General features: G+C 50.2%; 1 protein-coding gene across 4 annotated transcripts in view; it reads right to left on the bottom strand.

Annotated features, from left to right (window-relative positions):
• The window catches only part of Mgll (monoglyceride lipase), a 103,111-nt gene that overhangs the window by 56,946 nt on the left and 33,070 nt on the right, over positions 1-13,095 (bottom strand). For all 4 annotated transcript variants that reach the window (XM_034511467.2, XM_034511469.2, XM_034511468.2 and 1 more), the window contains exon 3: positions 6,600-6,706. In XM_034511467.2, the coding sequence (XP_034367358.1) occupies positions 6,600-6,706 (107 nt within the window). The remainder of the gene's footprint in view (positions 1-6,599; positions 6,707-13,095) is intronic.

Genomic DNA, 13,095 nt, shown 5'->3' with positions numbered 1-13,095 from the left:
CTTCCTCACTTAGTCCTTACAGGTCCGAGTACTTCAGAGGTACAGATAGGGAAACTGAGGCTCTGTGGGGTCACCATCCCCCTTGCTTACACACTCCATGCTTCTGTCAGCCAAAGCCAAACACAAGCCCTGCCACTTACTTTCCTCCTGAAGCCCGTTGTCCTCTCTGTTATGCTGATGCTATGGGCTGAGGTAACGCACTGGGTCTCACACCCTGCTCTTAGGGAACACCTCCACCTCTAACTCTGTCCCACAGTGTGTCTATTCCTATGGAGACCTGACCAGCCTCTGGGCTTTGGAACCTGCCAGATCTGCCCCCGCCCTGCAGTCTTTTTCCTAGCTCTCTTCAGCTGCCCAGCTTGGTCTCTTGGTCATCATCATAGATAAGATGAAACAGTGGCTCTGTGGGTTCCCTAGATTCTGGAACTCAGCTGGGCCGAGGTAACAATGTAAGGTGGTTTTATTGTAGTTGTTTTTCAGACAAGGTCTTACTATGCACCTCAGGGTTGCCTGGAACTTGCTATGTAGACCAGGATGGCCTTGAACTCACAGAGCTCCACCTGCCTCTGCCTCTGGGGTGCTAGAAGTAAAAGTGTGTGCCCACCCCTCCCAGAGCATGGCAGTCTTCGTGGCAAGACTTCTGGAATGATCCCGTTTCTTTCTGGTACAAAGTCTTGGTTTATTTGCTGGGCTGGGGACTATTTGCCTCTGGGGCTTTTGCCTTTACTACCCCAGGCACGGTCAGGCTGTCGCTCTGCATGTACCAAGTGCCACTATGCACACACTGCTGTCCTAGCTGAGCCGAAGCAGGGATGCTCTACAGCTCTTCCCGAGGTCACCCAGACATTTAGCAGCAAGGTGGAGGTTGCAGCGAGGGTAGGCAGCTCACATACCAGAGAGCAGCCATACAGTTCCACAGTTCACACCTGCTGGCAGCTCACACACCAGAGAGCAGCCATACAGTTTCACAGTTCACACCTGACGTCAAAGACAGGACATTCAGAAACACTTCATGTGCTTCTTGAGTGGGCTCACGAACTGACTAAAGAGACTTGAGACCTTCCGAGTCCTCAGGGCCTCTGTTTTATAAGATTGAAAACTGTTCCCCAGAGAAATTTTGAAGCTTCTCAGTTTAGCTGTAGAAACGCCAACATCAGCAATTTGTAACTTCAGAGCTTCCGAGTGATGCCAGCTCAGGCAAGACTCAGCTGTTAAGAAATAGAATTCGATGCTGGGAGTGGTGGTGAATCCTGAGATGGGGAGGCCAAGGCAGGGAGATAGAGTTCTGGCCAGCCTGGGCTACATAGCAAGACTAACTCGGAAAAAAATCACACAATGTTTAGCATTTATCAATTGGCAAATAACTGGACAAAGCTGGGAACCCAAGACTACCAATGACCTCTAATGTTTGAATGCTGCCTTACTGTAGCCAAGAGCCTGAGTTTATCAACTTACAAGGAGGAGAAGCTTATTCTGGTTCATGGTTATGGAGGGCTCAGTCAGTCTCTGGTTATTTGGCTTTGTTTTGGACCTATGGGAGGTAGTACATCATGGTGGCAGCATGTGATAGGCAAAGCTATTTCCCTCCTGGCTGGACCACTGAAGAGAAACAACCTTTATCCCCAATCCATGCCCCCACTAGGCCCTAGCTTTTAAAATTCACACTTCCCCAAAGATGAGGACCAAGCCCTCAACACATGGGCCTTTGTGGCTACTCTGGAACCAAACAACAGCAAATTCTGTACCGGAATCTCTGGTAATGATTCCATTGGCACCAAGAATGGAGACATAGACTGCCACCCCAACACCCAGGAGGCTGAGGCAGGAGGATTGTGGATTCAAGGCCAGGTGGTACTACATATGGAGAAACAAAAACAATAGCATTCCTTTCTACTTATGTGACAATTTAATCAGCACTCTAATTCAAGACAAAGACACTTCACATTTGTATTCTCTGACGAGGAAACAGAAGCTTAGCGTGTTCCTGTAACTTGTCTCTACTCCCCAGATGGTGCTGGACATGTAGTCAGATATGTAGTAAGATACCATGGAATAAAGGCCTGGAATCCCTACTTGGACTTTCCTAGCCCACAGTAGCTGATAACCAGCCTCACCTTCGTTGTAAGGCAGCCTTTGAAATCCTGCCTCAGACTCTGAGTCTCTTCCCTGCCCCTGCCTCCCTCAGCCAGCTTCCTCTGATGTGTGCTGAGTCTCACAGACACAAGGCATCCTTGTATGAGTTTATGGTTCCCACAGTGGGTCCAGGGCCAGCAGCACTAGCATCATGGTAGCCTATGTCCATTGGCATGCATATGCCCACATCCTGATAGGCCAGCTGAATGTGAAAATCTGGGGGTGCTAATACCCCCTCAAGTTGCAAAGCTAGCCTCATCCCATTTTTTTTTTCTCTTACTGTTGCCCTCATCTTATGGATGAGCCAACTCAGGCTGGTGGGATTTCATCTCAGCCACAGAGGAGACAAATAACTGCATTTTGATACAAATTCACATCAGAGATTGACTGAAAAACCTGAAGGTCTGGATATGTATGACTGGATTATGCAGGCTGACATGAGGGGTGCAGGGGGAAGGGTAAGAAGCCAGGGCTGCAGGCTCAGGTTCACTGCAGCTCATCCATTCCCTGTCACCCCAAGTCGGCTGAGGACTCCGAAGCATCAGCAAGCAACCTCCTCAGTTATTTTCACGCTTGTATTTACTAAGGCGAGAAACGGTGCCAACACATTTTCAAGCATTTCTGACAGACACGCTTGACTTGCAGCTGGCAGCCATCTACCCTATTAACAGAGCACATCACACTGGACCCCGAATCAGCTCTGACTCCCGTGTGGAAACCCCCACAGACCACCTTTGGGCTTGCCCCTGGATTTTCTCAGGACTTTTTAGGTCTACGTGGGGCCCACCCCTCTGCAGAATCACACCGGCAACACCCACGGCTATTCCCTCTAAACTTCCTCTTCTCACACCCTAGCTGAGGGCTTGGGGTTCTTGGGTTTTTTTAAAAAAAAATCTTCCTTTAGCACTTTCCCTCAAATATTTGCAGATAATTAATTCACTGTTAATTTGCCGAGGATGCTTGCTTTATATTTTGTAAATAGAAAGCTGGGCCGAGAGAACTCCCAAGTTTCCTTCCTCGGTCTCTTTCTTCTTTCTCTCCTTTTTCCTCTGTTCTGCACCCCCCAGTTCCCCCCCTTTCCTCCCCCTTCCTCCTCTTTCTCCTTTCTTTCTTTTTTCCAGTGGGGCTATGGTGAAACCTAGACACACACACACACACACACACACAGAACAAGCACGTGCTCTGATGTTGAGCGACACCCTAGTGACAATGTATTTTTAACAAGTGTGTCAGACAGACAGAAGGACGCTTGCTGGGAAAGGCAAAATGCTTTAGGAGTGACACTTAATGGCCACACTCTAAGGTGCCATGGGCCGTAGATTCCTGCCCACTATCTATGGTAGGAGCTACACCTTCTCCTCCATAGGCCCTCCTCAGGCCCTCCGTGCAGTCTGGGTGGCCAGGATGCCTGTGTGGACAGCCAAGGGGAGCAGCTGCAGACCCACTGTGTGTATGTGCGCCCACTGTGGCTTTCTTATGCTATGTTTAGAAAGTCTCAAAAAACTGCCTTCTGGTGTCTACCTGTGCAGGATGTGGCTGGCACCCACTTCTGCCTGCCTCTACCACTGTAACATTTGTGGGGTGTCAACAGCACCCCGCCATTCTTATCCTGTGTGGCATGGGAGAGACCAGACTTCTCTTCCTTAGGCAACCGCGTTTAGGTTCCTGTCTTGCACAGTGGACCCATATATGGCTCCAGTACAAAGCTAACAGTGTCCTGGGTTAACCTTACATCTTCCACTTCTGAGACAGGCATACTAACCTCAGTCTTTAGGAGGAATTTGAGATAACAGGAAAAGTACCTAGTGCAGGGCTGGCAGGCAGTGCTCACTGATGGACAGCAGCATGGTTTCCCTTCCGGTAACCTATCCAAACCCACGAGGCCATTCTGGAAAACTCCAACGGATAAAATAGAAAGCAAGGCTAAATATCTGTCTGTGGGCAACAGGACCAGATAGATCGCCACAGCACAGCCTCGGGGGAGGTAGCTAATGAGAAGCCAGCAGGCGGCTGAGCAGAGACTTCCAGGGTTCCATGGATCAACACCAGGGTTATAGTCACTGGTGTGTCCGTAAATAGCACTGTGAAAGGCAGCACTGTAGCTGCTGTGTTGAACACTTTCTGTCTCTGCCTTCATGTTATCTTCCCTTGACCTCTGCAGGTTCTGAGACGACCCAGCTGAAGGCAGCAATGCCAGGGTAAGAGCCCCTCCATCCCCAGCTGTGCCACCCCCTGTTCATAGCCTTGAGGACAGCACAGCTGGGGATACAGCACAGCAGCTGGTTTTCCCTGACTCCTGGAGGGGAGGGGTTCCTGGAGGGAAGGTATATACCTATGCATACATACACATGTTCAACCAGGCCTGTTTTTTTGACTTGGGCTCCTTCCTTTGGGCACGTGCAGAGGCATTCCCAGTGTTTCGTCCTGGAAACTCAGAACAGATGAGCACAGCCATGTTTGGAACTTCACAGAGACCTCTGCTGCGAGGTCAGACTTAGTTATTTTTGGTGGCCACATCAAAAAGTGGGCTGTTTCTTTGCTCCCTGGACTAGAGAGAGAGAGAGAGAGAGAGAGAGAGGGGGGGGGGGGAAGCAAGCAAGCTAGCTTTAAAAATGTTTTTTTTTTCTAAGCACCTTAGCCAGGCAATATAAATAAAGCCTCCCATTGACTTCATCTGGCTTGTCAGTTTATCTGATAAGACAGGTGCCCCAGATTCAGGGTGCTCATTGCAACAATTCAAGGGGTGACCAGCACACAACGACAACTACAACTGATTTAATGGAGACGAATGTAGCAGGACAAAGCATTCCCATCTCAGGGTTTTCTAGTGTGAGAAGTGTTGGGCTTAATAACGACAGAGTCCCCACAGCAAAAGCCTCGGGGATAACCCTGGAATATTATCAGGCCAAACAAGTCTCAGGAATATAAGCAGGGCTGACTGCAGAGCAGCAGAGAACATCACAGCTGTAATAGGGAAGAATTTAGTTAATAATCTCAATTACCGAGACACGTGCATACATCTAGCTTAAAGGGGGCTCCTGGCAAATCCAATTCTCAGATCTTTGTGGACAAAAATCACCCAGCAGGCTATCTGTCTCGCATGAGCTTGTCCCTGGTATGGCTTCAGCTCTTGCTCCTAGGAGACTCAAGACACTGCCACAGCTCCCTTGTCCCTCCTTCTGACAACACCACTTAATTATCTACCCTCATATCAGATACACAAATTGGCATTTCGGGATCTGGGTAGAATGGCAGAGAGCCACAGTAGGCTGTGCAGAAATGACCACACGGTAACTGGCAACTTAGCTTCAGAGACTCTGGGATTTCAAATCCTAGTACAAGAAGAATTGGAATTTGCATACTGACTTGTGAAATAAGCCCAGAACCATTGGTGAAGTTTTTGTTACATGAAAAAAAGAAAAAAAAATTAGCCTGGAGGTATCTGTGCATACCTATTATGTGTGTATGTACATAACCTATAGACACCTGTGTGTGCATATGTGAATGTGAATGCATGTATGTGTGTACCCATAAATGCTTGCACATCAACATTCCCACACACATAGGTGTGCATTGTGCAGACATATTTATGTGTGCACACCCATTTGTGGTTGTTAATCTTCGTTGTCAACTCAACAGGCTTTAGACATGTCTTACGTGTATTACAGTACAACTCTGGGTGTGTCTAAGCGCACTTCAGTAGAGGATGAAGTAAATGGAGAAGACACCCCTGGAATGTGGGCGGTGTCATCCCCTAGTCTGGGAGCCAGATAGAACAGATGATGGGCCAAAACTTCTGAAGCCGTGAGCCAAAATAAATTGTTCCTTCTAATCTGTAACAGTGCTGTGTATGTGGAGCTGTGCACATGCATGTGTGTACATGCATGTGTGTATGTATATACATGCATGTGTGTACGTATATACATGCATGTGTGTCTGTATATACATGCATGTGTGTATGTATATACATGCATGTGTGTATGTATATACATGCATGTGTGTATGTATATACATGCATGTGTGTCTGTATTTACATGCATGTGTGTATATATATACACATGCATGTGTGCATGTATACACATGCATGTGTAAATATATTCAAGACACTTTATAAACCTGTGCTGGTTCATCTGAGATTAAAATTGAACTTAGTCTGACTTACTGCATCTCTGGAGAAAGCTGTGTCCTCTTAGAGAGAGAGAGCGAGCACTTTATAAATGTACTCTAGGACTCCCTGGCCCAGGCAGGCTCTGGATAAACAGGCCCAACTTTGGTTTCTCATTCAAGCTTCCAGTTGGTCTGTCTGCAAACTCTGATTTGATAGTGACTGCTGGTCAGACACACTGTCCTATACTTTATATAACCACACGTAGATTTTAACCCAGAGAAGAGAAGAGAATTGGGCAGGAAGAAAGGGGATAGGATAGGCCTTTCTGCCAGCCTGTGTGGCAACTGGAGGTACTCACCATGGTCATGGGCAAACACCAGCATCTCCAGCCCCTTCAACATCTGAGCCAGCTCATCATAACGGCCACAGTGTTCCCCAGCTCCATGGGACACAAAGATGAGGGCCCTAGAGGACAAGAAGGAAGTGGTGAGGAAGGTCAAAGCCACAGACAAGCCTGCTGGAGCATTAGGGGAGCTCACACCAAGCCAGCAGTGAGTCAGAATCCAACCCCCAGCTCCAGGTGCCAGTTAGTAAGTCAGGGGCTAATGTTAAAATGTAGCCAGAGTTGATGAGATGGAGCCCATGGCCTGGCCTTCCCTCTGGAAAGCGCTATTCCACCAGACTTTACTTCAGCACCTGGAAAACCAGGCCTGAGAGGTCGTGGGAGCTGACTTATGCTGGGTCCTGGGAGAAAGCTAGCAGCTAGCAGGTGCCACCCTCACCAGGACTGTTTCTGGGTGTCAGTGCAGGGCACTTGGATTCTGAAATACACAGTGTTCAAGCAGAAAACCCATAGTGGGGAGTGAGAGTCCCTGCCCATAATGATGACATGGTGAGGGCCATAGCCACCATCTCACCCAGCCTTACTGCCTGTCAGTCCCCTTGGTAACAAAATATGGAAGGATTTTAATCCTCTATTGTTATTATTTGTGTTGTTGTCTCTACAGATTCGAATAGAATTCAGAGATGCTAAGTGTCTGAGCGTCACAGCAGGTAAGATACCAGTCAGAACGCGTCACCTCCTGGCTTAAAGGGCTCCAGCATATTGACTGGCACAGGACCCAATACAAAACTCACCCAGGGCCTCTCCAGGCTCTTGTGCCCAGGCCAGACCCCATCCTTCAGCACAGGGTGTGGTGGCATTGGCCATGTGTTTGCTTCTTGGCTTCTCTGCCATCTGACCTTAGCTCTAAGGCATGGACCTCAGAGCTACCCCAACCTTGCACCTTAGGCCAGGCCCTAAACACACAGGCTGAGAAAGCAGCCAACCCACTTAAAAGCTGTGTTCTTTCCATAATCCCTCCCAGCCCAGCCATGCAGGCTGCCAACGATGCAGGTCTGTTTTGCTCTGCTTCATATTTTCATCTTTAAGCAAAATCACCTCTAGCTTATGTATTTCCTGCCCCTGCCTAAAGACAGGAGACCCGCTTCCCCAGCCTGTGTGGTCCACGGATATGCAAGCTGATGGACATCAGCAGACAGTGACACCTGCCTGCTTGACGTTCCTGGGATCAGCAGAGAGGTGTCTTCCATGTTGCTTTCAGCTGCTGTGGAGTGTGCCTGCTGTAGAGTGTGCCAACATCCCCCATCTTCACAAGGATTTTACTTCCCAAGGGCTGGCCCAGGGGTGCCTATTCTTGGGACCATGGGCTTCTGTGGTGACGCAGCCCATGGTTAGTTACTAACAGAGAAGTGGTCAGGCTGGATTTTGCAAGTGTTTTGTCTCCTTAGTACAGCTATGGGCCACAGTGGGAGACTTCAGGAGGGGGGGTCATTTGGGGTCAGAAAGAACAGTAAAGGTACCACTGTCATGTCCAGCTTGATACCCTGATAGTGTCCACACCCCGAGGCTTAGACACTTGTTCTGTGTAATTTCCTTTCACCCCAGCCATGTCCAACCTCAGCCCTAACTGAGGATCGCTGGGGAGCATCTGAGACCACAGGTGTGTAGATCCCTCTCCAGAGACCATGGGTCTGATTGGTCTGGAGCTGGAGAGGCTCCTCATGGCTCACACACAGCCAAGGCTGAGATGCTCTTGCTCTGGTTAAGACATTGCCCAGAGGCTCTGTAAGACTCTTCTGAGAAGCCACTTCTAAGTCACAGCATTCCCAGGACGCATGCTGGGTAAGCTATGGATTCAGTCCACTAAGGCATGGAGCCTTCAGGAGCTTGCTGCTGTCGCCTCTCGGAAAGAAACTGACTGCATGGTTGCCCATAATGGGAGCAAGGTCAGTGAGTTCTCCACACCTGTCAGCTCCAGCGAAGTTCTACCTGAGTCTCAGTGGGTGTGCTCAGACTAACCCAGTGGGCGTGCTCAGCCTTACTCTGTTACAGGAAGTGGGCATTCCATAGCTTTGGGTTTCAGCACACACACGCACACGCACACGCACACGCACACACACCTGCACATTAGTATTCACTGAGTCCAAGTCTGTCTGGCTAAGCAAAATTAAGTCAGGCTGCCCTGCTTAGAGTTCTTTTGAGAAGAAACATGACCTTCTTCCCTTCCTTTACTGATTAGCGACCTTTATTTAGTTCTCTTCCTGGTTCCCAGATACGAGCCAGTCAGGGCATGCTATCAAATGCTTAGCTGGGGCAGCCTCATGTCTAACCATCTCCTTCGTACAAATAACCTCTCTTTGGCTGGAGATCAGCTCTTAATGGATGTCCCTGGATACGCAGTTCAGAAGACAACCCTCCGTTCCCTCTTCACACCAGGTTTGAGCTGGCCGAGTGTACTCTTTCAGCGTGGGCTCCCACCTGCATGGCTGCACCTGCTGAGCGAGGCTCCTGCTTGCCGCCCTGTCTTCACCTCGTTACCTCCACCCTGAGCTTTCTGACTCACGAGGCCCCTCCAGCATGTATCCCCACCATTTGTCACTACAGAGGCCCTGACTGACATCTTCTCAACTGAGATGTCAGTGCCCAAGGCAACGGAGGAGCAGGCAACTTGACATCTAGTAAAAGGATTCCTCCGTCTCACCTGGCCCGGATCCCACTGTCATGGTAGTTTAGAATGCAGGGTGAAGCAGGAGCTGCTAGAAGCCCCAAAGCCAGCCCATGGCTGTATCTGTGGCCCCTGCCATCTGCCCTTTTCATGGCACTGTCCCTTCACATTCATACCTGATGTTGCCCCCACCTCCCTATGTGCCCCACTCAGCCCAGTGGTTGTATGCCTCTGTCCCACGCTTCTGCTATTTGCATGATCGTTTGAAATGAAGGGTTTTTGTATGACCATCCACAGACCAATGCCTAGCTCCGGGATTGCCAGGGGAACATTCACATTCACCCCTGGAAGCTGCTGCCGCTTGGAAGCTGATTCTTTGGGGTTTCACAGAACACTGGGGTTAAACTTCTGCTCGAAGGAATCTGTGACAGAGGTTGAGAAGCTGAGAAATGCAGTCACTGTCATCCTGGAGGCGGGGAAGGTGGCAAGAGAGCAGCCCAGTGTTGTAGAGCAATGCCCTCTGGGTCCATGTGGCTGCTGCAGTGTTGAAATCAGAGTTGCTGCCAGTACCTGCCCTCACCCCAGAGCCTAGAAACTCCCTGCTATGGCCCTGCAGCTGCATATAGGTCTGCCCCAGACACGTGGCCTCTGGATGTGCCCGAGTTCAACACATGTCTCCCAGAAAGGGAATTCTGTATGTGGCATCCATGAGGTTGTCATTCGTCAGGATGAGACTTTTTTGGTGATGCAGTTGTTTTAAGGTCCCCTACACGCCTTTAACGCCTCACTGGCTCACCAAGCTGGACTCCGTCTCTCGCAGACAATCTGTTTACATGTCTGTTCACATCTCCCCAAGAAAAGACACATTTGGTTTGGTTGCTGGTAGTCACTCATGACCCCCCAGGAAAGCCCACTGACTACCTTGACCATCACCATGGACAGAGAAATGAAGACATTCTTGCTTCACAAGGTGTAGGTCACCATGGTACCTGATATGGCCCAGAAGTGTGGCTGCGAGCTTGCTAGAGCCAGACTCTGGGGACTCTGAGATGTGTGCACAATATTGCCCCTGCCTGCACATGGCTCCTAGTCTAGAAGGATGGATGCTCAGTAAGAGGAGACACACAGATGAGCACAAGGAAGGAGTGGGCAGGAGAGTCCTACTTAGATATGATGAAGGAAGGGCCTGGACAGAGTACCTGAGGAACAAAGCCCAAGCTGATGAGAGCCCCCCATTTAGGCCACAGGTGCACCAAATCCAGGCACAGGAAGAAGGCCCAGCAGGAGCCAGGCATTGCTTGGTGGTGGTGATGGAGAGGAGGGTTTCCAAGGCGTGGGCAACATGGGGGAGCTGGGAAGTTTCTCTAAGAGAAGACGATACCAAGCAGGATGGTGACCTGACATGACTTCCATGCTAAGCTCTCAGGGCAACTGTGCATCATGGGGCCAGGAGACAGGAGGATGTCTGTCAGGGAGCTGGTGCAGCCAAGCCCTGAACAGGTGCCAAGGGAAGCTGTCCGGTGCCTTCCCTCCTCCCCTGGCATCCCGCATCCTCAAGAGAGGACGGGAGCTGAGCATCAGCAGAGCTGTTTGTGCAGACAAGGCAGGACCCACAGCAACAAAATGTAGGTTGCAGAAGAGGCTGCACACATCTTTTCTTTGGAACATCCCCACGGCTGCAGCCAGACAGGAGCCAGGCGTTCAGGGAGAAGGCTGTGGCTGTGGGAGGGGCAGCCGGCCCCAGAAGCAGATGGCCTGCCTGGCACCCAGCCCCGAGAGGAGGGGCCACCCTGGAAACCATTTGGAACCTGAGATAAAGAAGCCAGAGGCTCCGAGCTTTTCAGAATGAGCGAGCCCTCACTTGGCGGCATGGTGCTTCCTCCCCAGCAAAATTGAACTTGCTCTCTTGCCCTTTCGTAACGGTTCAGGTGGTCTAGACCTGCTGAGCCTCCGTTTTGTCTGCCTGTGAAGTGGAGACGAGCCTCCCGCCACCCACCTCAGATGGCACTGCAGGTAAAGGAGCCACAGATGTGTAGCCTCTATGCAGAATGGAAGCCTGGGTTCGGGTTCAGTGCTCCCCACAGCATGTTCCTAAACCTCCCCAGGCCTTGGTTTCTACACTCCAAATATATTCCAGAATTTTTTTTTAAGCTGAAATCGAGATAAGGCCCCTGTGCTGGCTGGTTTTTGGTCAGGTTGGTGCAAACTATAGTCAGCTGAGGGGACAGAACCTCAACTGAGAACTTGCCTCCATAAGATCAGGCTGCAGACGAGCCTGTAGGGCAGTTTCTTAGTGATCTGGGGGGTGGTGTCATCCCTGGGCTGGTGGTCCTAGGTTCTATAAGAAAGCAGGCTGAGCAAGCCACAATGAGCAGGCCAGAAAGCAGCCAGAAAGCAGCCCTTCTCCATGGCTTCTCCATCAGTTCCTTTCCTCTCTCCAGGTTCCCACCCATTCGAGTTCCTATCCTGGCTCTCCTTAATGGACTGGGGAATTCAGGATATGTGTGCCTTTATAAACCTTTTCCTCTCCAAGCTGCTTTTGGATGTGGTGTTTTTTCCACAGGCCCAGAAGTGTACCCAAAGGCTCTGAGTACCCTCTGCCTTTTCTGTGTTCTCCTCTGCCTCACCTACCCCAGGGTTAAGTAAGAAAAACAACCTGTGACCACAGACTGCCACATTCTTACCTTCTTACCACCCCCCCCCCCCACAGCTGCCAGTAACCACCAACCATAGCTTCCTGGGGACACAGAGCCCAGGGCTGAGAGGACCAAGACTCTCCCATCTGTTCCTCAGAGGCCTCTGGACTCGCTGGGTCCTGCTTTACTTGCTCTGCCTATCTGTGGATCAAGGCCTGATGCCCTCCTAGCTCTGGGTGAGGAGACTTGGCTCCATCCTGCTCATACATGTACTCAAAGATATCAAGGCGGAGAACCAGTGGGATGGAACCATGTACCAGGGCAGAGCTGGAGAGGTACCAGCATCTACAGGAAGGAGCATGCAGTCAGAGGGGTGCAATACTAGTTCCTATCCCGGGGAGCCACTCAGGCTGGGGAAGCTCAGACACCAGTGAACACCACAGTGTCCCCAGGGCTTCCCCCAACAAGGGGTGGTGTGTGCTCTTCCCTCGTGCATACTCCCTAGCACCCCATGCTTCATCATTTGCCTCTTAGACCACAGCCCCCCAATCTTATGGCTGTAAACAGTTAAAAGATGCATCTGCTGGTCTTCAGGTAGGATTGTGAAACTGAGCTGGATCCCTTCTGGGCTCTTCTGAAATCCAAATGGAACCCCCATTCCTTCCTTGGGGATCCAGGAAGCCTGGGCTCCTCTGGCAGGGCTTCCCAGTAGTGACAGGCCAGGGCATAAGGACAGGTTTGCACCTGCCAAGGGCCACACAATCTAGAGGAAACAGAAATAAACTTGTCCTCTGCGACATGGACCAGTAACGCAGACCTCACTGAGGTGTGACCGCTGACTAAGGAGCTGTGGGGGAAAGCCCAACATGGTCACAGCAGAGTGATGGATCTGTAAAACAGCCATGTTGATGGCTGCCACTTGGCTGGCTGGGTGCTGGTCTAAGAATATTATTGCAAGTTAATTCATTGAGTCCAAAAAAAAAAAAAAAAAAAAAAAAAAAAAAAAAAAAAAACCAACCCACCTGAGGTAGTACTGCTTTAGTGCCCATGCTAGAGATGAGAGACATTCCGAGTGGCTAACCAACTTCCCTGAGCTTACACAACCAATAGGTTTTGAACCCAGAGAGGCTTGCAATTCTGACCACCATGTAAAGGAATCACAAGACAATACCATGCATGAGGTCATGTCATGGCGGATGACCAGGTCAGG

Source organism: Arvicanthis niloticus, chromosome 9 (assembly GCF_011762505.2).
Source record: "Arvicanthis niloticus isolate mArvNil1 chromosome 9, mArvNil1.pat.X, whole genome shotgun sequence".
In the NCBI taxonomy this organism is placed as follows: domain Eukaryota; kingdom Metazoa; phylum Chordata; class Mammalia; order Rodentia; family Muridae; genus Arvicanthis; species Arvicanthis niloticus.
The sequence above is the reverse complement of the archived record's forward strand: the minus strand, read 5'-3'. Positions and strand labels throughout refer to the sequence as shown.